This window comes from Spermophilus citellus, assembly GCF_964194105.1.
Source record: "Spermophilus citellus genome assembly, chromosome: 6".
NCBI lineage: Eukaryota > Metazoa > Chordata > Mammalia > Rodentia > Sciuridae > Spermophilus > Spermophilus citellus.
In genome coordinates this window covers 138896765-138916050 of record NC_138187.1, presented here as the reverse complement: position 1 = coordinate 138916050, position 19286 = coordinate 138896765, and the positions used below count along the sequence as shown (strand labels likewise).

The window sequence follows — 19286 nt, the reverse complement described above, 5'->3', positions numbered from 1 at the left end:
GAAGAGCACTTAGCTAAGAGTATTTAGCCTTCATCTGTGTATTTTTTATACTTTCTTTTAAATCTATTTCTGCAGAAGTTGATGTTAAGAAGTTTATATTAATAACAGAGAAGGAAAAAAAGCATTTTAAATTTTTGGTAGAAATAAGTTAGTGAAATAATTTCCTGACTCATGCAAAATGTCACCTCATACTATGTTGGATAATTGCAACAAACCTATTGAACAATTGCTGAAATGAAAAAGTCAAGCAATATTGAAGGCCGAGTGGAGAAAACAGAACTCTCATGTTGATAATGGAAATGCATATTTGTGCAATTACTTTTAATATTTTTTTTTTCAGAGAATCCACCAAATCTGAACACATATGCACACTATTGTTACCGCTGTTGGCCGGTGATGAGTCCTTGCTTCCCCATTGTTGAAGAAGAATAACACCAGAGAGCAAGCCGAAGCAAGGTCAGAGCAGAAATTAGAAGTTTATTAAAGGACAGCAGAAAAGACTTCTCCCAGAGGAAGAAGGGGAACCAAGAGGTGGAATCCATGGCAGTGGGGTTGTCTCCCCTTTTTATAGTTTTGGTGATGGAATGTAGGTTGAAAGGCCCAAGGGGTGGGACACAGGTAATCTGGGCAGGAAGGACTTCATTATCACTTCTTGGGATGGGCTATCTCCAAATCTGTTGGGGGCTGTTTCCTGGGTTCCATTAACATTTCTTTGGCGTGGACTTTGGCCTAGGACCTTTCAGGGACTTCATTAACATTCCACGAGTTGTCCTGCATTTCCGGAATCATTCTCAGCATGGCCTCCATTTTAGATTTCACTTGATATGATATTAGACCCGATTTACCTAACTACACTGACTACCTAACTTTAAATCTGGCTTCACTATGATCCAGCAATTCTATTCCTGGGTATATATTTTAAATTTTTATATGCATGTTTACATTCACCAAAAGAATTATGACGTGTATTAAAATTCAAATAGCAGCACTATTTGTAATGATTTTAAAAACCACCAAATGTTATCAAGAAGTGAATGGATAAATCGTGCTTTAACCACACAATGGAATATGATAAAGGCAATGAGATAAACTACAACTACACACAATAATGAAAGTGAATCTCATAATTACAGTCATCCTGGGGTATTGGAGAGGATTGTTTCTGAGATGTACCAAATATCAAAATCTGATTATGCCCTGGTTCCTTATGTAAGAAGCATATTTTTTTCCACATAACCTATATACATTCTCCTGTATACTTAAAATCATCTCTACATTACTTATAACACATAAATGCAATGTAACTGCTATGTAAAATTTGTTATTCTGTATTGTTAAGAAAACAGTGACAAGTAGAAAAGTCTGCACATGTTCAATAAAGACATGATTTTTCCCTGAGTACTCTTTATCTGCAGTTGATTGAATGCATAGATACAGAAAGCTCATGGTATAATGTTGAGTAAAGGAAGCAATGAAAGAATACACAGTATATATATATAATTATAATTATATATAATTCTTTCAGTATGTAAATTATATATATGTAATTTACATATTGAAAGAAACCAGGCAGGATACTGTTATTTGAGAAGTCAGGATAGTTCAGAGGGACTCTTGGTATGCTGGTAATTTCCTGTTTAATGATATTCATAGCAGTTAACCTGTGTCCTGTGCAATTGTGACTTAGGCTCATTTATATGTGAAGCCAAAAATGCCTTGCTAAGAAGGTTTGTAATTATTAGACTAAAGTAAAACAAAATATTATTAAAGATGGCAATGAATCAAAACTCATTGATCCTTTTCATGTAAACAGTCATTAATACCTACAAGTATGGAAATTTGGCCTTCTTGAATATAACTCACAAAATTTAATTCAAATATTATTTTTGAAATTATACATGCCTCTTTTCATTTAATACTACATTGATAAACAAATGTTTTTATCCATAAAATATAAATTTAATGTTATCTATCTTTCACTTGTCTTTCTATTCAAATTTTTATTTTGCCAAAAACTTCTTCATTTTGCTTTGTTTTTGAGAAAAAAAAATAGTTAAATTTATTTTACCTGTTAAAAGTTAGAATATTGGAGACCCAACATGGCGGCCGGGGAGGAAGCAGTATTTTCAGGATCTCCACAGTAACGCGATCAGAAAGACCCATTAATACACCTAGAATCTACCTACGGAGGAACCTCTAGCAAAATTCCGTGGAAAGGAGACCTGCCGGGAATCAGTAAGTTTATGAGAGGTGACAGTTTGTCCCAGATGAGTGAATCTTGGCCACGCGGTGCAGAGGTTCAGTCTCCCTGCCAGCCGCCGCCAAACGGCCGCCAGCGCCTGCCCGGTTCTGCAAACGGCCCCCGGCCGGGCCCGGCGCGGCAATAAGGGTCCCCACCTGCACGGCAAACAGCCCCCCGCCCACCCAGCTCAGGAGGCGACGTGAAGGGAATCTAACCAAGCCTTTATGAAATAGCGAACTGGGCTGCGTATGGGGGTTGCTGAACTGCTGAAACTGGTGCTCAGAGTAGCGGCTTTAATAGAGACTTTGCACAGCTTGTTAGAGCTCCTTTCACCATTAGTCTGTAGTGGACCACCCGGCCAAGCAGCAGAAAAAAAAACAAAAAGATTGAAAAAGAGACGCTTGGCTCCCAGACGCTTTCCTGTTCAGAGCCGCGGGCGCTTTGCGCCCATATGCTTCCTCTTTCACTTTGCTCCCTGCAGAGAAGCTGAATGGGTAATCAGCAGTGGATCTTAAGTACCTGAGGCAAAGAAAGCTCAGTACACCCCGCCCTTTTTTTTTGTTTTTGTTTTTGTTTTTTTTTTTTGAATATTGTATATACAGGGAGAGTTAGTGGACTGAAATTGTTGGCTGGGCTGGGGTTTCGGGCCGAAAATCCACTCCGTGGGAGCCGCCATTTGCTTTCGGCATGCTTCCTTGATGGCCCTGTCTACACTGTCCAGCAGCCACATCTAGAGACTGGAACTGGGCTGCGTGCCGAGCCCTGTCCTCTGAAGGCTGGACCACGGCCTCAAGCGCCTCGGTCGCCTGTTCCCTGCTGCACCTTGGGGCAGAGCCTGCTCTGGGTTCGTTGGGCACCACCCTGCGAGGAGACCCGTGCTCTGGAGGAGGGGGTTGGAGAGCCGTGGCGGCAGCCGCTTGGGCCCTGGGAGCTAGGCACCAGGCCGAGGAGCAGCGGAGGCCGCGGCGGCGCTGCTAAGGTCGTGAACAAGTGTGGCACCCAAGAGCGCGGTTATCGCTCCCACCAGGGCTGACAACAGAGGTCCCTTGCACCAGCTACCAGGGGAGTTGCTACCTGAGGGCAAACAAATTCGCTGGGGGTCCTCAGCCACAAGCCCTACAAACGTAGGTTCCGAGGGAGGAAAACAGAAAGGGTGTGCCCAGGCATCCTTGAAAACAGGGCTCCCAGGAGCAGCAGACCCGGCGTGTAGCCAGTAATGTGGTAAGCATCACAGGCGAGTGGGGCCTGGATTGAGGAACCACAAGAGAAGGACCTAGGCACTCAGGACTGGAGACTCGCACAGTATGGGAAGAAGAGCTGAGGCACAGTGATTGGTTCCCACCTATCAAGAGGAGAAGCCTGGCCCAGTGGGCATAGCTCCACCTACTGGAAGAGAAGTTAATCGAGCTCTATGACTGCATTTATTATTATTATTTTTTTTAATGATTATTATTAGTTTTTTTTTTATTTTCACTTTTTGTAGTTGACGTTGTTGTTGTTCTTTAACTTTCTTATCAATGGTTTCATTTTTTTTAATTCTTTTTATTCTATTATTATTACTATTTTTTTTAAACTTTAATTTCCATTTTTTAATACCATTATAATTTTTATGTTTGTTTTAAATTTTTATTTTTTCATTTTTTCTCTCTTTCTTCTCACTTTTTTCTTTTGTCTATTCATTTCTTTTCAACTTTCTTATTCCCCCTCTCTTGAACCCCATCTGCCTACACTCACTCTCTTTAGTGACTTCTTCCCTTCCCCTCTAATACCTCTCCTCCCAAGCATCAAATAAATTTATAAGAGTAAACAGTAACTCAGCAGTCAAACAGAATAAGAAGTATCATGAGCATAAAAAAGCAAGGAAGAAAAGGAGTACAAACAATGCAGGACAGCCTAAATATTCAGGATGACCTGGAGTCATCAGAAAAATGGCCATATAAAGAACTCAAGGAACACCTTAGACAGATGGAAAGGAACCTTAAAGATCACATTGAAAAGGAATTACAAAAACAGATAAAAGAAGAAGTTAAACATCTTTATCAGGAGATAGAGATTATTTTAAAAAATCAAACAATAATTCTAGAAATGAAGGAAACGATAAACCGAATTAAAAACTCAATCGAGAGTATCACTAACAGAGTGGAGCAAGTAGAAGCCAGAACGTCAGATAATGAAGACAAAATATATCAACTTGAAAAGAGTCTAGCCAACTCAGATAGGCTGGTAAAAAATCACGAGAAAAACATCCAAGAGATTTTGGATAACTTAAAAAAACCAAACTTACGAGTCATCGGGATAGAGGAAGGCACAGAGATTCATGCCAAGGGAATGAATAACCTGCTGAATGAGATAATTACAGAAAACTTTCCAGAAATAAAAAAGGAAACAGATATACAAATTGTAGATGCATACAGGACACCGAGCACACAAAATCACAGTAGACCAACGCCAAGACACATTGTTATGAAGCTATCCAATATACAGAACAAGGAGAAAATATTAAAAGCTACAAGAGAAAAGAGACAGATTACATTTAGGGGTAAACCAATAAGGCTGACAACGGATTTTTCATCACAGACGCTGAAAGCGAGAAGATCCTGGAACAACGTATTTCAAACACTGAAAGACAATGGATGCCAACCAAGAATTCTGTATCCAGCAAAATTAAGCTTCAGATACGACAACGAAATAAAAATCTTTCATGATAAACAAAAGCTAAAAGAATTTGTAGCCAGAAAACCAGCATTGCAAAGCGTCTTGAGCAAAACTCTACATGAGGAAGAAATGGAAAACAATAACCAAAACCATCAGCGGGGAGTGCCTCGGTAAAGACAGAGGAAGGGGGGAAAGCTAACCATGGAGAAATAAACTAAATTAGGGGGGAAAAAAAAAAGATAAATAATCAAACATGGCAGGAAGTACAAACCATATATCAATAGTAACTCTAAACGTTAATGGCTTAAACTCTCCAATAAAGCGACATAGGCTGGTAACATGGATTAAAAAAACAAATCCAACATTATGTTGCATCCAGGAGACTCATCTGATTGGAAAAGACATACACAGACTCAAGGTAAAAGGTTGGGAAAAAATATACCAAGCACACGGTCCTCGTAAGCAAGCAGGCGTGGCCATTCTCATATCGAATAAAATCGACTTCAAGACTAAGCTAATCAAAAGGGATAAGGAAGGACATTATATACTGTTAAAAGGAACCATTCACCAACAAGACATAACAATTATCAATATTTATGCACCAAATAATGGCGCTGCGACGTTCATAAAACAAACTCTCCTCAAGTTCAAGAATCAAATAGACCACAACACAATAATCATGGGTGACTTCAACACACCTCTCTCACCATTGGACAGATCCTCCAAACAAAAGTTGAATAAAGAAACTATTGACCTCAATATCACTATCAATAACCTAGACTTAACTGACATATATAGAATATATCAACCATCATCAAGTGGATATACTTTTTTCTCAGCAGCACATGGAACCTTCTCAAAAATAGATCATATATTATGCCATAGGGCAACCCTCAGTAAATATAAAGGGGTTGAGATAATACCATGCACTTTATCAGATCATAATGGAATGAAACTGGAAATCAATGATAAAAGAAGGAAGGAAAAATCCTACATCACATGGACAATGAACAATACGTTACTGAATGATCAATGGGTTACAGAAAACATAAAGGAGGAAATCAAAAATTCTTAGAGATAAATGAAAATACAGACACAACATATCGGAATCTATGGGACACAATGAAAGCAGTTTTAAGAGGGAAATTCATTGCCTGGAGGTCATTCCTCAAAAAAAGGAAAAACCAACAAATAAATGAGCTCACACTTCATCTCAAAGCCCTAGAAAAGGAAGAGCAAAACAATAGCAAATGTAGCAGAAGACAAGAACTAATCAAAATCAGAGCAGAAATCAATGAAATTGAAACAAAAGAAACTATTGAAAAAATTAACAAAACAAAAAGTTGGTTCTTTGAAAAAATAAATAAGATCGACAGACCCCTAGCCATACTAACGAAGAGAAGAAGAGAGAGAACACAAATCACTAACATACGGGATGAAAAAGGCAATATTACAACAGACGCTTCAGAAATACAGAAAACAATTAGAAATTATTTTGAAAACCTATATTCCAATAAGATAGAAGAAAGTGAAGACATCGATAAATTCCTTAAGTCATATGATTTGCCCAGACTGAGTCAGGAGGAAACTCACAACTTAAACAGACCAATATCGATAGATGAAATAGAAGAAGCAATCAAAAAACTTCCAACCAAGAAAAGCCCAGGACCGGATGGGTATACAGCGGAGTTCTACAAAACCTTTAAAGAAGAATTAATACCAATACTTTTCAAGTTATTTCAGGAAATAGAAAAAGAGGGAGCTCTTCCAAATTCATTCTATGAGGCCAACATCACCCTGATTCCGAAACCAGACAAAGACACCTCAAAGAAAGAAAATTACAGACCAATATCTCTAATGAAACTAGATGCAAAAATCCTCAATAAAATTCTGGCAAATCGGATACAAAGACATATCAAAAAAATTGTGCACCATGATCAAGTAGGATTCATCCCTGGGATGCAAGGATGGTTCAATATACGGAAATCAATAAATGTTATCCACCACATCAATAGGCTTAAAGATAAGAACCATATGATCATCTCGATAGACGCAGAAAAAGCATTTGACAAAGTACAGCATCCCTTTATGTTCAAAACATTAGAAAAAATAGGGATAACAGGAACTTACCTCGACATTGTAAAAGCTATCTATGCTAAGCCTCAGGCTAGCATCATTCTGAATGGAGAAAAATTGAAGGCATTCCCTCTAAAATCTGGAACAAGACAGGGATGCCCCCTATCACCACTTCTATTCAATATAGTTCTCGAAACACTGGCCAGAGCAATTAGACAGACGAAAGAAATTAAAGGCATAAAAATAGGAAAAGAAGAACTTAAATTATCACTATTTGCGGATGACATGATTCTATACCTAGAAGACCCAAAACGGTCTACAAAAAAACTACTAGAACTAATAAATGAATTCAGCAAAGTGGCAGGATATAAAATCAACACACATAAATCAAAGGCATTTCTGTATATCAGTGACAAAACTTCTGAAACGGAAATGAGGAAAAACACTCCATTCACAATAACCTCAAAAAAAATAAAATACTTGGGAATCAACCTAACAAAAGAGGTGAAAGACCTATACAATGAAAACTACAGATCCCTAAAGAAAGAAATTGAAGAGGAGCTTAGAAGATGGAAAAATATACCCTGTTCATGGATAGGCAGAACTAACATCATCAAAATGGCGATATTACCAAAAGTTCTCCATAGGTTCAATGCAATGCCAATCAAAATCCCAATGGCATTTCTTGTAGAAATAGATAAAGCAATCATGAAATTCATATGGAAAAATAAAAGACCCAGAATAGCAAAAACAATTCTAAGCAGGAAGTGTGAATCAGGTGGTATAGCGATACCAGATTTCAAACTATATTACAGAGCAATAGTAATAAAAACAGCATGGTACTGGTACCAGAACAGGCGGGTGGACCAATGGTACAGAATAGAGGACACAGAGACTAAACCACAAAGCTACAACTATCTTATATTTGATAAAGGAGCTAAAAACATGCAATGGAGAAAGGATATCATCTTCAACAAATGGTGTTGGGAAAACTGGAAATCCATATGCAACAAAATGAAACTGAATCCCCTCCTCTCGCCATGCACAAAAGTCAACTCAAAGTGGATAAAGGAGCTAGATATCAAATCAGAGACTCTCCGTCTGATAGAAGAAAAAGTTGGCTCCGATCTACAGATTGTGGGGACGGGCTCAAAATTCCTTAATAGGACACCCATAGCACAAGAGTTAGTAACAAGAATCAACAAATGGGACTTTCTTAAACTGAAAAGTTTTTTCTCAGCAAGAGAAACAATAAGAGAGGTAAATAGGGAGCCTACATCCTGGGAACAAATTTTTACTCCTCACACTTCAGATAGAGCCCTAATATCCAGAGTATACAAAGAACTCAAAAAATTAGACAATAAGAAAACAAATAACCCAATTAACAAATGGGCCAAGGACCTGAACAGACACTTCTCAGAGGAGGGCATACAATCAATCAACAAGTACATGAAAAAATGCTCACCTTCTCTAGCAGTCAAGGAAATGCAAATCAAAACCACCCTAAGATACCACCTCACCCCAGTAAGATTGGCAGCCATGATGAAGTCAAACAACAACAAGTGTTGGCGAGGATGTGGGGAAAAGGGTACTCTTGTACACTGCTGGTGGGACTGCAAACGGGTGCGGCCAATTTGGAAAGCAGTATGGAGATTCCTGGGAAAGCTGGGAATGGAACCACCATTTGACCCAGCTATTGCCCTACTCGGACTATTTCCTGAAGACCTTAAAAGAGCACACTACAGGGATACTGCCATATCGATGTTCATAGCAGCACAATACACAATTGCTAGACTGTGGAATCAACCCAGATGCCCTTCAATAGATGAATGGATAAAAAAAAATGTGGCATTTATACACCATGGAGTATTACGCAGCACTAAAAAATGACAAAATCACGGAATTTGCAGGGAAATGGATGGCACTAGAGCAGATTATGCTTAGTGAAGCTAGCCAATCCCTAAAAAACAAATACCAAATGTCTTCCTTGATATAATGAGAGCAACTAAGAACAGAACAGGGAGGATGAGCAGGAAGAAAAGATTAGCATTAAACAGAGACATGAGGCAGGAGGGAAAGGGAGAAAAAAAAGGGAAATCACATGGAAATGGAGGGAGACCCTCATTGTTATACAAAATTACATTTAAGAGTTTACGAGGGGAATGGGATAACAAACATGGAGGGAAATGAATTACAGTAGATGGGGTAGAGAGAGAAGATGGGAGGGGAGGGGAGGGGGGATAGTAGAGGATAGGAAAAGTAGCAGAATACAACAGTCACTATTGTGGCAGTATGTAAAAATGTGATGTGTAACCGATGTGATTCTGCAATCTGTATTTGGGAAAAAATGGGAGTTCATAACCCAACTGATTCTAATTTATGAAATATGATTTGTCATGAGCTTTGTAAAGTTGTGAACATCCAATAAAAAAAAAAAAGTTAGAATATTGGCTCCTCTTCATTGAAGAATGATTAGAAAAGTGTATGCAGGGATGTCTGGAATGCTAATATTGCAGTTTTGATCTGTGTGCTGCTTGCATGGGAATATTCACATTTATAAAATTAATTCACTCTAGACATGTGATTTCCACATTTTCACTGTCTGTGCTGTAATTTCAATAAATGTATTTAAAAAGAGGAAAAACCAAGGGAGATGAGATTGGTTGGGAACATAAAGGTTAATAGCCTTTTGTATACCTGTGATATATAACTTGTCTTATTTTATGACTTAAAATGTAAATAAAATTATATTAAAATAATTTTTAAAATCTTATGGCACTCAGGAAAAATCACAGAAAAGAGAAATATCTGAATGACATTAGACTCTTATGTAAATATACTAAAAATGTAGCTGTAGGGCTGGGGATGTGGCTCAAGCGGTAGCGCGCTTGCCTGGCATGTGTGCCACCCAGGTTCGATCCTCAGCACCACATACCAACAAAGACGTTGTGTCCGCCGAGAACTAAAAAATAAATATTAAAAATTCTCTCTCTCTCTCTCTCTCTCTCTTTAAAAAAAAATGTAGCTGTACATACTTCATTGGCTTTGACAATAATAATGTTTTTAATGTCCTAAAAAAGGAAATGTAAATCAATAATTTTTATATTCACTCAAATTGACATTTAGATATAAAAGAAATAAATTCATAAATATGTAAGAAATCAAGGAATAGAGTCCAAGAGCCTATCCTTAAAAAATGATTATAAATTCCAAGTGGAAAGAAGAGGAATCAAAATTAAGATCTCAATCACAGAGGAGCTATATTAGGAAAATATTAGTAGGAAAAAAATTCACTTACATATAAAATTAAAATTTGAAAAAAAATGGGAAAATTAGTTATGATATTAAATGTTTAAGTGCTACAATCATAGAATAAATGTTAAACTAACAAAAATCAGAAAGTAATGAAAGAAGGGTGTTGGAGACTGTAGGACTATATATCATAGTTTGTATATTATATCTATTCATTGAACCTGCTTAAAAAAGTGAAATGAAAGCTGAAGTGATTTATGTGATCTTTAAGCTGAAGCTTTAAAAAATAGCATTCAAATGTCAGATCTCCTCCATTCTTGCCTTGGTGACTGGTAGCACTCAATATGACCCCAGTCTCAGGGCAAGAAAGACATGCACAGTCATGAGCTGCCCATTAAAAACAGGTAGAATGAGTGAGATGTAGCATAAGAATTATAACTGGAAACCAACCACAGTGGTGCACACCTGTAATCCCAGATTCTTGGGAGGCTGAGGCAGAATGACCGAAAATTCAAGGCCAGCCTGGGCAATATAACAGGCCCTTGTCTCAAAATAAAAAAGGACTGGAGGTGTAGAGCACTTCTGGTTTCAATTCCTAGTACCACAAAATAAAGTTGGTCGGTGTGGGTGGAGAGACAAATAAGACAAGGAGGAGAGGGAGAAGAAGAAGAAGTGATTTAACAATTAAAGATTATCAGACACAGAGGGGGTGTTGCCTTAAAGAATGAGAGGTTAAAAAAATACAAGGTTTTACAATCACATAGACTTCAGATATTGAAATTGTCAGATACAGAATATAAAATAAATACCCAGAAGTAAACACAGACAAAATCACATGAAAAGGAAATAGAAGCTAGAAATAGAAGGAGTGGAGTGTCAGTGAGAAACCACTTGGCTCGATCAAGTGGGAAGTAATGTATCCAAACTTGTAAGTGACTCATATTATGAGACATTACCAAAAAGATTTGTATAAATTTGTATGAATCTGTAATAGAAAAGGAGAATATTATACTCTCTCTTCCTCCCACCCATCTCCCAGGGATGAACACTTTCACACCCAATCAATTAAAGTCTGCATTTCCTCTTATGAATGAGACAGACTGACTCCTTTATCCAGAATGATGAATTCTGCAGTGTCCCCCTATTTTCCTCACAAAAAATCTATAGAATCATAGAAAGGGATCCATGAAATACATAGAGGCAAAATGTCAAATACAAAGTTCATATTCACTCAGGTTTCTTTGATTTGTACAATGGATCTTTTCTGCTACCAGTTGAGGTTAAAAAAATTATTAAAAAGTTGCTTGTATATCTTCAGAGGTCATAGTAGACACAAGAGGAAGAGGCTACATGTATTTAACAATATTGTTATAAAAATGAGGGAATATACTGTTCCTTTTAAATTTTTCTTCACTCCCTGAATCATGTATTTCTAGGAACATTGCCAAAGCAGAAGGAAAATATGGACATGTGAAACTTAAAAGAATTTGCAGACATTTGGATCAACTGGCCCTGCAGAAATCCTGGCTTATGCAATCACAAATAGTAAAACCTTTGAAAATAACACTGACTTTATGTTTTTCATTTTATCATGGTGCATTTGACTATAGACCCTATAGGGCTATTGAGTATTTTGTACATACTTCATTGACTTTGACATTAATGATGCTTTTACAGAGATGTAGTAATTTATTTGGGTTTACATATGTGTAACATAAATATTAAGTTTTATCTGAATTCATATATTTTTAGTATTATAGTCTCGAGTACATGACCAATAGCCTTACAATTTTTAGGTTGCTAGTGTTGGCCCAGGAGCTTGGTAAAGGTAAATTTTAGTTAATATTGAGATAATATTGAGATGATATGCTGTATGTCTGGAAACACCATTTGATGTTCAGTTCATTTGGGAGAACAATGTCATGGACTACTGGAAATCCATCATTATGTTAGAAGGCTATTTTATTTCACCAAATTATTTTTTCTGGAGGCAGGCTAATAGAGAACCATGTTGTTTTTGTGTCTAAAATTAAACTTGTTAGGATACCAAAGTTCTGCAGTCTCCATTGGAGTGTTATGCCTACTTCTTGTGAGATCATGGGACTATATAGGGCAATTTATAGGTGCTATGCAGCAGGAAGAAGTCTATGAATGCAGAATTCTGGAGGCTAAGTGGCTATAGTTGGTCTGTGCCAAAGGTTTTAATTAGCTATGAGGCTGGACAAAGGTATTTGTAATGTAATGGGATCTGAAGGCGATATGGGCTGCAGGAAACACTTGTGTAACTAATTCTTGCATTGATTTCAAGGCCACTACCTCTAGAGAGTAGTCTGAATGTCTTTTGAATTAGTGCAGAGACTGAAGAAAATTTTCCAACTGTGATATATGCTATGGGTAATATCCAAAGGAATCAATTAGGTATTGAACATCTTTTGTAATAGTTGATGGTTGTAGAACCAGTGGTTCACCTTTACCATTTCTTTGAATTATAGTTCAAGAAGCTCCCAACTTAGTAAGTGGAGTAATGTCTTAAACATCAGCTTCATTCAAAGTCAACCTGTTCTAGTCAGATGTTCTAGGATTGCCTTGATGTGCCATGAGCTGATTTTTTAGTAGAAGTCATTATTAAAAATCGTTGCTAAAGGAACCACAACAAGAACCAAAGTGAAGTGAAGTACTTAAGGTGTTCAAAGAACAGCCTACCAAACTAGAATTCTATGTCCAGCAAAATTATTCTTCCAAAGTCAAGGAGATATGTTTTCTTGCACAAAAAATAATAATATAAATATTTTTAAAACCCTATTTTTATTTTAATTTATCAATTACAGTATCAAATGATACTATATCAAATGATACTGTAGTGGTCAATTCAGGATATTATAGATTTGCCAAAAAGTCATAACAATTTCTGTCACTAAGAATAAAAATTAATGCACCCAAATGTAAAAAAATAAATAAATAAACTAAGAGGCTGGAGAATTTCAGGATGGAATGTGGATTTTAACAAAACAATTGACTATATCCAAACTTATCACATAACCTCATTGACAGGGAAGTGGAAAATATTCTAATAACCTACGTAACTTTGAAAATTATTGGAGCCAGTCCGCCCTGTGCGAGGCGGGCGAGCGCGCACGCACCCTTCACCGGCCGCGGAGCCGCTGGGGGCCCGATGGGCCCCAGGCGCCGCGCCGCGAGCACCGGCTTGGAGCCAGGATTGAAACAACAAGATGGCTGACCAGGACCTGGGGGGCATTAGCCCTTTCCAACAAATGGTGGCCTCAGGGGCTGGGGCTGTGGTCACCTCTCTCTTCATGACACCCCTGGATGTGGTGAAGGTCCGCTTGCAGTCTCAGCGCCCCTCAGTAGCCAATGAGCTGACACGTCCCTCCAGACTCTGGAGCCTTTCCTACACCAAATGGAAGTGTCTCCTATACTGCAATGGTGTCCTGGAGCCCCTGTACCTATGCCCAAATGGTACCCGCTGTACCACCTGGTTTCGTGATCCTACCCGCTTCACTGGCACTCTGGATGCTTTTGTGAAGATTGTGAGGCATCAGGGCACCAGGACCCTGTGGAGTGGCCTCCCAGCCACCTTGGTGATGACTGTGCCAGCTACCGCTGTCTACTTCACTGCCTACGATCAACTCAAGACCTTCCTCTGTGGGCAAGCCCTGACTTCTGACCTCTATGCACCTATGGTTGCTGGTGCACTGGCTCGCTTGGGCACTGTGACAGTGATCAGTCCCCTGGAACTTGTACGGACAAAGCTGCAGGCTCAGCACATATCATACCGTGAGCTAGGCACCTGTGTCCGGGCTGCGGTGGCTCAGGGTGGCTGGCGCTCATTGTGGCTGGGCTGGGGCCCTACAGCCCTTCGAGATGTACCCTTCTCAGCTCTGTACTGGTTCAACTATGAGCTGGTGAAGAGATGGCTGAATGGGCCCAGACCAAAGGACCAGACATCTGTGGGCATCAGCTTCGTAGCTGGCGGCATCTCAGGGACGGTGGCTGCCATCTTGACTCTACCCTTTGATGTGGTGAAGACGCAGCGGCAGGTAGCGCTGGGAGCTGTAGAGGCTGTAAGAGTGAAGCCCCCGCGCGTTGACTCCACCTGGCTGCTGCTTCGGAGGATACGGGCAGAATCAGGCACCAAGGGACTCTTTGCAGGCTTCCTCCCGAGCATCATCAAGGCTGCCCCCTCCTGTGCTATCATGATCAGCACTTACGAGTTTGGCAAAAGCTTCTTCCAGAGGCTCAACCGAGAAAAGCCTCTGGGCCATTAAATGGGGCCAGGAGATGGACTCTCTAGCTCTTCCCGTGGATCGGGGGCAGGAGGAGACTGAGTCAAGTGCCTTTTCCTCAGCACTCAGGGGACGGGCCTCGTTTCCCTTTTCTCCCAACCAAGAGCCCCAGGTAGGGCTGTCCCCCAACCCTGGGCCATCCAGGCCTTCCTTAGACCCAGCTAGATTCCTGTTGCTCCCCCTTTCCAGGATCATCACTTTCCCACCCCCAAGTTCAAGACCAAATCTGTTCATTGCCTGCCTCTTGTGTTTGCTTTGTGTTTGCTGTAGCTGGGCCTCCAGGAGCCAAGAAGCCCTGAGCTCAGTGTTTCCCTGCCTCTTCATGCTGTCTAAAAATGAAAAAAAGAAAGAAAAAGAAAATTATTGGAAATTGTAAGACTAAATACCAAAGGAGCTGTGCATAAGCACTACTCTAGTTGATAAAGTTATTTTTCTTATGGGTGTAGATTAATAAATCTGAAAATGCTATGCCTATCTACTAGGATTAAAGAAAGGCAAACAGATGTGAGATGATAGCAGCTGGCTTCTCACTGCTGGAGAAAGATGTTATAGATTGCAAAGAGGGAGAACAGAATAAATCACTGCAGTCTTGGGTTAGAATCAGAGCCATTAGTCTGAACTCTATTTAAGTTAATATAAATATTAATTGAAATTGTTATTAATAGTTATTTAAGATAAATATTAAATAACTTTTTAAATTAATATAGATTACACATACCTATAAAAATCCTCATATCTAATAAATATGGAAGTTTTGATGGATATGTGTATATTCACAAATTAGTAAACATGCATGTTTTCTAGCTCTGCTGGCTGAAGAGGCCTAGAAGCTATAATAGCTCAGTGCTCACAAGCACACTCAAGACCCAAACTTGGCTTCTAATACTATCCTCCAATAGAGGAACCAGGGCTTCTTGCAGAAATGGCTCGCACTAGGGATAAGGGAGAAAATATACAAAAGAAACCCAGATCATCTTGTGTGAAAAAGTAAACAAGTGCTAAAACTGAAATGATTGGCATGCCAAAAGCACATGGAAACAAACTGAAAGAGCTCCCAAGGACCCAGGACCTAATGAAGAGCAATTTGAGAAACAAAACAAATAAATAGTACTGGATTATAACCCAAAGTATGAACTAAACATACCCAAGTCCATGTTGATATAGTGAATAATTGAATAAACAAATGGAAGAGAAGAAATAGCTTTCTAGTACTTAAGAATTTGAAATAATTAATATAGATATGCTCTACTCAAAGAGGTAGAGCACAATTCCTCAGCCCTTGAATATGGGCTGTGCTGAGTAAAATGCTTTTAAACAAGTAAAGAATATAAAGAGAGAAAAAAGTAACTTGATGGTGTGGAAATCCAACAAGCACTTCTTAATTCCAATTAATAGCATCAGAGGGGGCATGTACCATGAATATGATGTAATGAGAACACTGCATTCTGTTGGGTCTTCCTCTACAGACACATTACCTAATCTAATCATGAAGGAAAATATAAGACTAAGTCCAGAGAGACATTATTCAAAACACCTTATCATCACTTCTCAAAACTGTCAAGGAAACAAGAGATCTAAAAATTGTCAGTCTGGGCAAGCCTAAAAGAGACATGATTACTAAATATAATGTGATATCCTAGATGGGATTCTGGGACAGGAAAAAAAAACATTAGGTAAAAACTAAGGAAATTCAAGCAAAGCATGGAGTTTGATTAATTTTAATATATCACTATTGATTCATGTCTACATAAGTGGTGACAATTATATTGCAGTAATACAAGATGTTGATAATAGAAGAAACTGGGTAAGAAGTATCCAGGGAGTCTCTATATTATCCTTGCAAGAGCTCTAAAAATGGAAAATTATTCTGAAATTAAAGGTTTATTTTAAAATGAATGCAAAGAAAAGTAGAAATGTTAATATTATATCTGTTATGTAAATTTACTCATTAATTGTGTTAGTCAACATTCTATCACTATAACTGTCAGGGTTTTTAGCCCCCATCTCCTCCTGACCTGCAGGAGAAATGGGAAAAGCATGCTCCAACCAGGATGAGCCAAGAAAGGCAAAGGTCGACTGGCTGCCTGGCACCCAGCCCTCCCTCACCAGAGGACAATCAGACATGCCAGGGAGACCAGTCAAAGCAGGATTTCGTTTAATGAGAAAACACACACAGCTAATATAATGTACAGGAGCCAATCAGGATAAAGGTCAGCAGGGTGGGGAGAGATAGGGAGACATGAGCTGTCCACAAGGGTGGAAGGGTTCTGAGCCTATCCTAGAGGTCGTCTGATTTTTTATCATCACCCACAGCACCGCCTCTTGGCTGATTGCCAGGCACCATCTTAACTACACATGACCCCAGGACCGGGAAGCGGGTAGCAAGTTAGGTATCCTCCTTTCTGATGCAACATGCCCCACATGTTACATCTTGCCCTACATATAACAAATACAGAGATAAGAAACTTATAAAGAGAAAAAACTGCCTCACAGTTTGGGTGGTGTCAGTCCATGATCAATTGGCCAGGAAGGCAGAGTATGGAAGGCAGAGCATGGCAGGAACATGTGGCAAAGAAAAAGTGCTTACTGCATATCCAGGAAGGAAAAGAGAGGTAGAAAGTGAAAGGGTCTGGTGTCAAATTATTCCCTTTAAGGGCACAACCCCAATGACCTAAAGGCCTCCCATTAGAAACCCACCTTTTAAAGATCTCCTAATAGCACCACATAATAGTATCTTCTAATAGTACCACAAGCTAGAGACCAACCTTTAATACATGAACTTTTGGGGGGGCATTTGAAATCCAAACCACAGCAACAAGACTTTTTCACCAAAGAAAATGTTTTGTAAAAAATTGCAAAACCTAACCTCTTAAACATTGTCATGGTTTAGATGCAATGTCCCCGAAAGCTCATTTGTGAGACTGCAAGAAGGTCTGGAGGAGAAATGATTGGGTTATAGCTTTAACTGAATCTGTGAATTAGGTCTTGATGGGATTAACTGAGGGGTGACTGGATGCAGGTGGGGTTTGGCTGGAGGAAGTGTGTTGAGAGCCACAGCTGAGTCGGGGTGGTTCCTAGCATTTTGCCAGAAGGAGTGGTTGCTAGTGAGCCATTAAGATGATGATAATTAAATTAAGCTGTGTATAATTGCTGTGACTGGATGATGCTGGATTGGGGCAGGCTGTATATTCAGTTGTATATGGGCCCCTGCTGTCTGCCAATAGGTGGCTCCTGCTGCCTCAGCTCCTGCTACTTTTGAGTTCTCCCAGAGTCCCTGTTGAGTTCTCGTGGAGCCCAGTGGAGGGCAGAGAGAGTTCCTGGGGAGAGCCTGTGGAGTGCCTGTGAGAGTTTGGGCAATAAAGTAGTTACTGTTTGAACCTACAAGTGCCTTGTGGCGACTTGGTTATTTGTGCCCAGCCAGACTGCGGCATTTGGTGCTAATAACACCAAGGTCGCAGATTCGTTCCCCATATGGGCCACCAAATGCCACACTTGTAGGTTCAAACATCATCCAGTCACAGCAATTATACACAGCTTAACTTAATTATCATCATCTTAATGGCTCGCTGGTGTCACCTCTCAACCACTCCTTCTGGAAAAATGCCAGGCACCACCCTGACTGCCGGCTGTGGCTCTCAACAGAAGTGGTTCATTGGAGGCATGGCTATGGGGTATGTATTTTGTATCTGGAGAGTGAAGTGTCTCTCTTTGCTTTTTGATCACATGTGAGCTGTTTCAATCTGTCATGCTCTTCCACCATGATGATTTGCCTCACCTCAAGCCCTGAGGAATGAAGCCAGCCTTCAATGGACTAGTACCTCTGAAACTGTGAGCCTCCAAATAAATTTTTCCTCTCCTAAAATTGTTCTAGTCAGGTACTTCAGTCATAGCAGTGAAATAGCTGATAAAACATTTACCCATTTTCCCCATGTGAGGTTCTTATCTATTTATATAAGGCTTTATTTTTCCATTATTTGTTTTCTTTTTAGCTCAGTGATGCACTTATTGGTATATTTATATGTGTCACTCTGTTTTACTTTAAGTTCCTAGGTCAGGAAGCATGATAAATTTTCCTCTACACAGACAATGCCCATCAAACACAGCATATATAGTTGCTGATATGTGCTTATCAAATGCACAGAGACAGAGACTATGGAGGAAAAATAACTGAAGGCAATGTTATATGAATGCAATGGAAATGACTGCAAGAAGACAAAAAAATCAAGAAAATATAGTTACCAAAAGATTAGAGAATAATATGAACAGGAAATGTCAGTATTGTGGAAGACAGAAGGAAAAGTTTAAAGAGAAAATGTCAGTAGTGTCAACTACATCAAAAAGACTATGAAAAGTTCAGGATTCAATGTTATGGGATGAATTCTGTGCCCCCCAAAAAATCATGTTTGAGTCCTAACCCACAGTAACAGTGAACGTGGACTTATTTAAAATCTATATTTTATAATTATACATGTAAATATATATATTTGCAAAGATGCTCTCTCTCTCTCTCTCTCTCTCTCTATATATATATATATATATATATATATATATATATATATATATATAAATTTCCTTCAAGTTATGATTATGTTATGTTATAATGAATTAGGTATCTCTATAAAAGAAAGAAGAGATTTCGAAAAAGAAACAGCTACCCACATTGAAGAAGGCCATGTGGTCACATAAGGAGAGATGGAAATGATGTTGCTGCAATCCAGGGAACTTTAAGGAATTACAACAATAAATTGAGAAAAGGC

At 39.1% G+C, this 19286-nt stretch overlaps 1 protein-coding gene across 1 annotated transcript; it reads left to right on the top strand.

Moving 5' to 3' along the window:
- The first annotated feature begins 13334 nt into the window (after positions 1-13334).
- LOC308652141 (mitochondrial glutathione transporter SLC25A39-like) lies at positions 13335-14865 on the top strand. Its single transcript, XM_081299869.1, has one exon. The coding sequence runs from the start codon at positions 13456-13458 to the stop codon at positions 14509-14511; it is 1056 nt and encodes a 351-aa protein (XP_081155995.1). The 5' UTR covers positions 13335-13455; the 3' UTR covers positions 14512-14865.
- The last annotated feature ends 4421 nt before the right edge of the window (positions 14866-19286 follow it).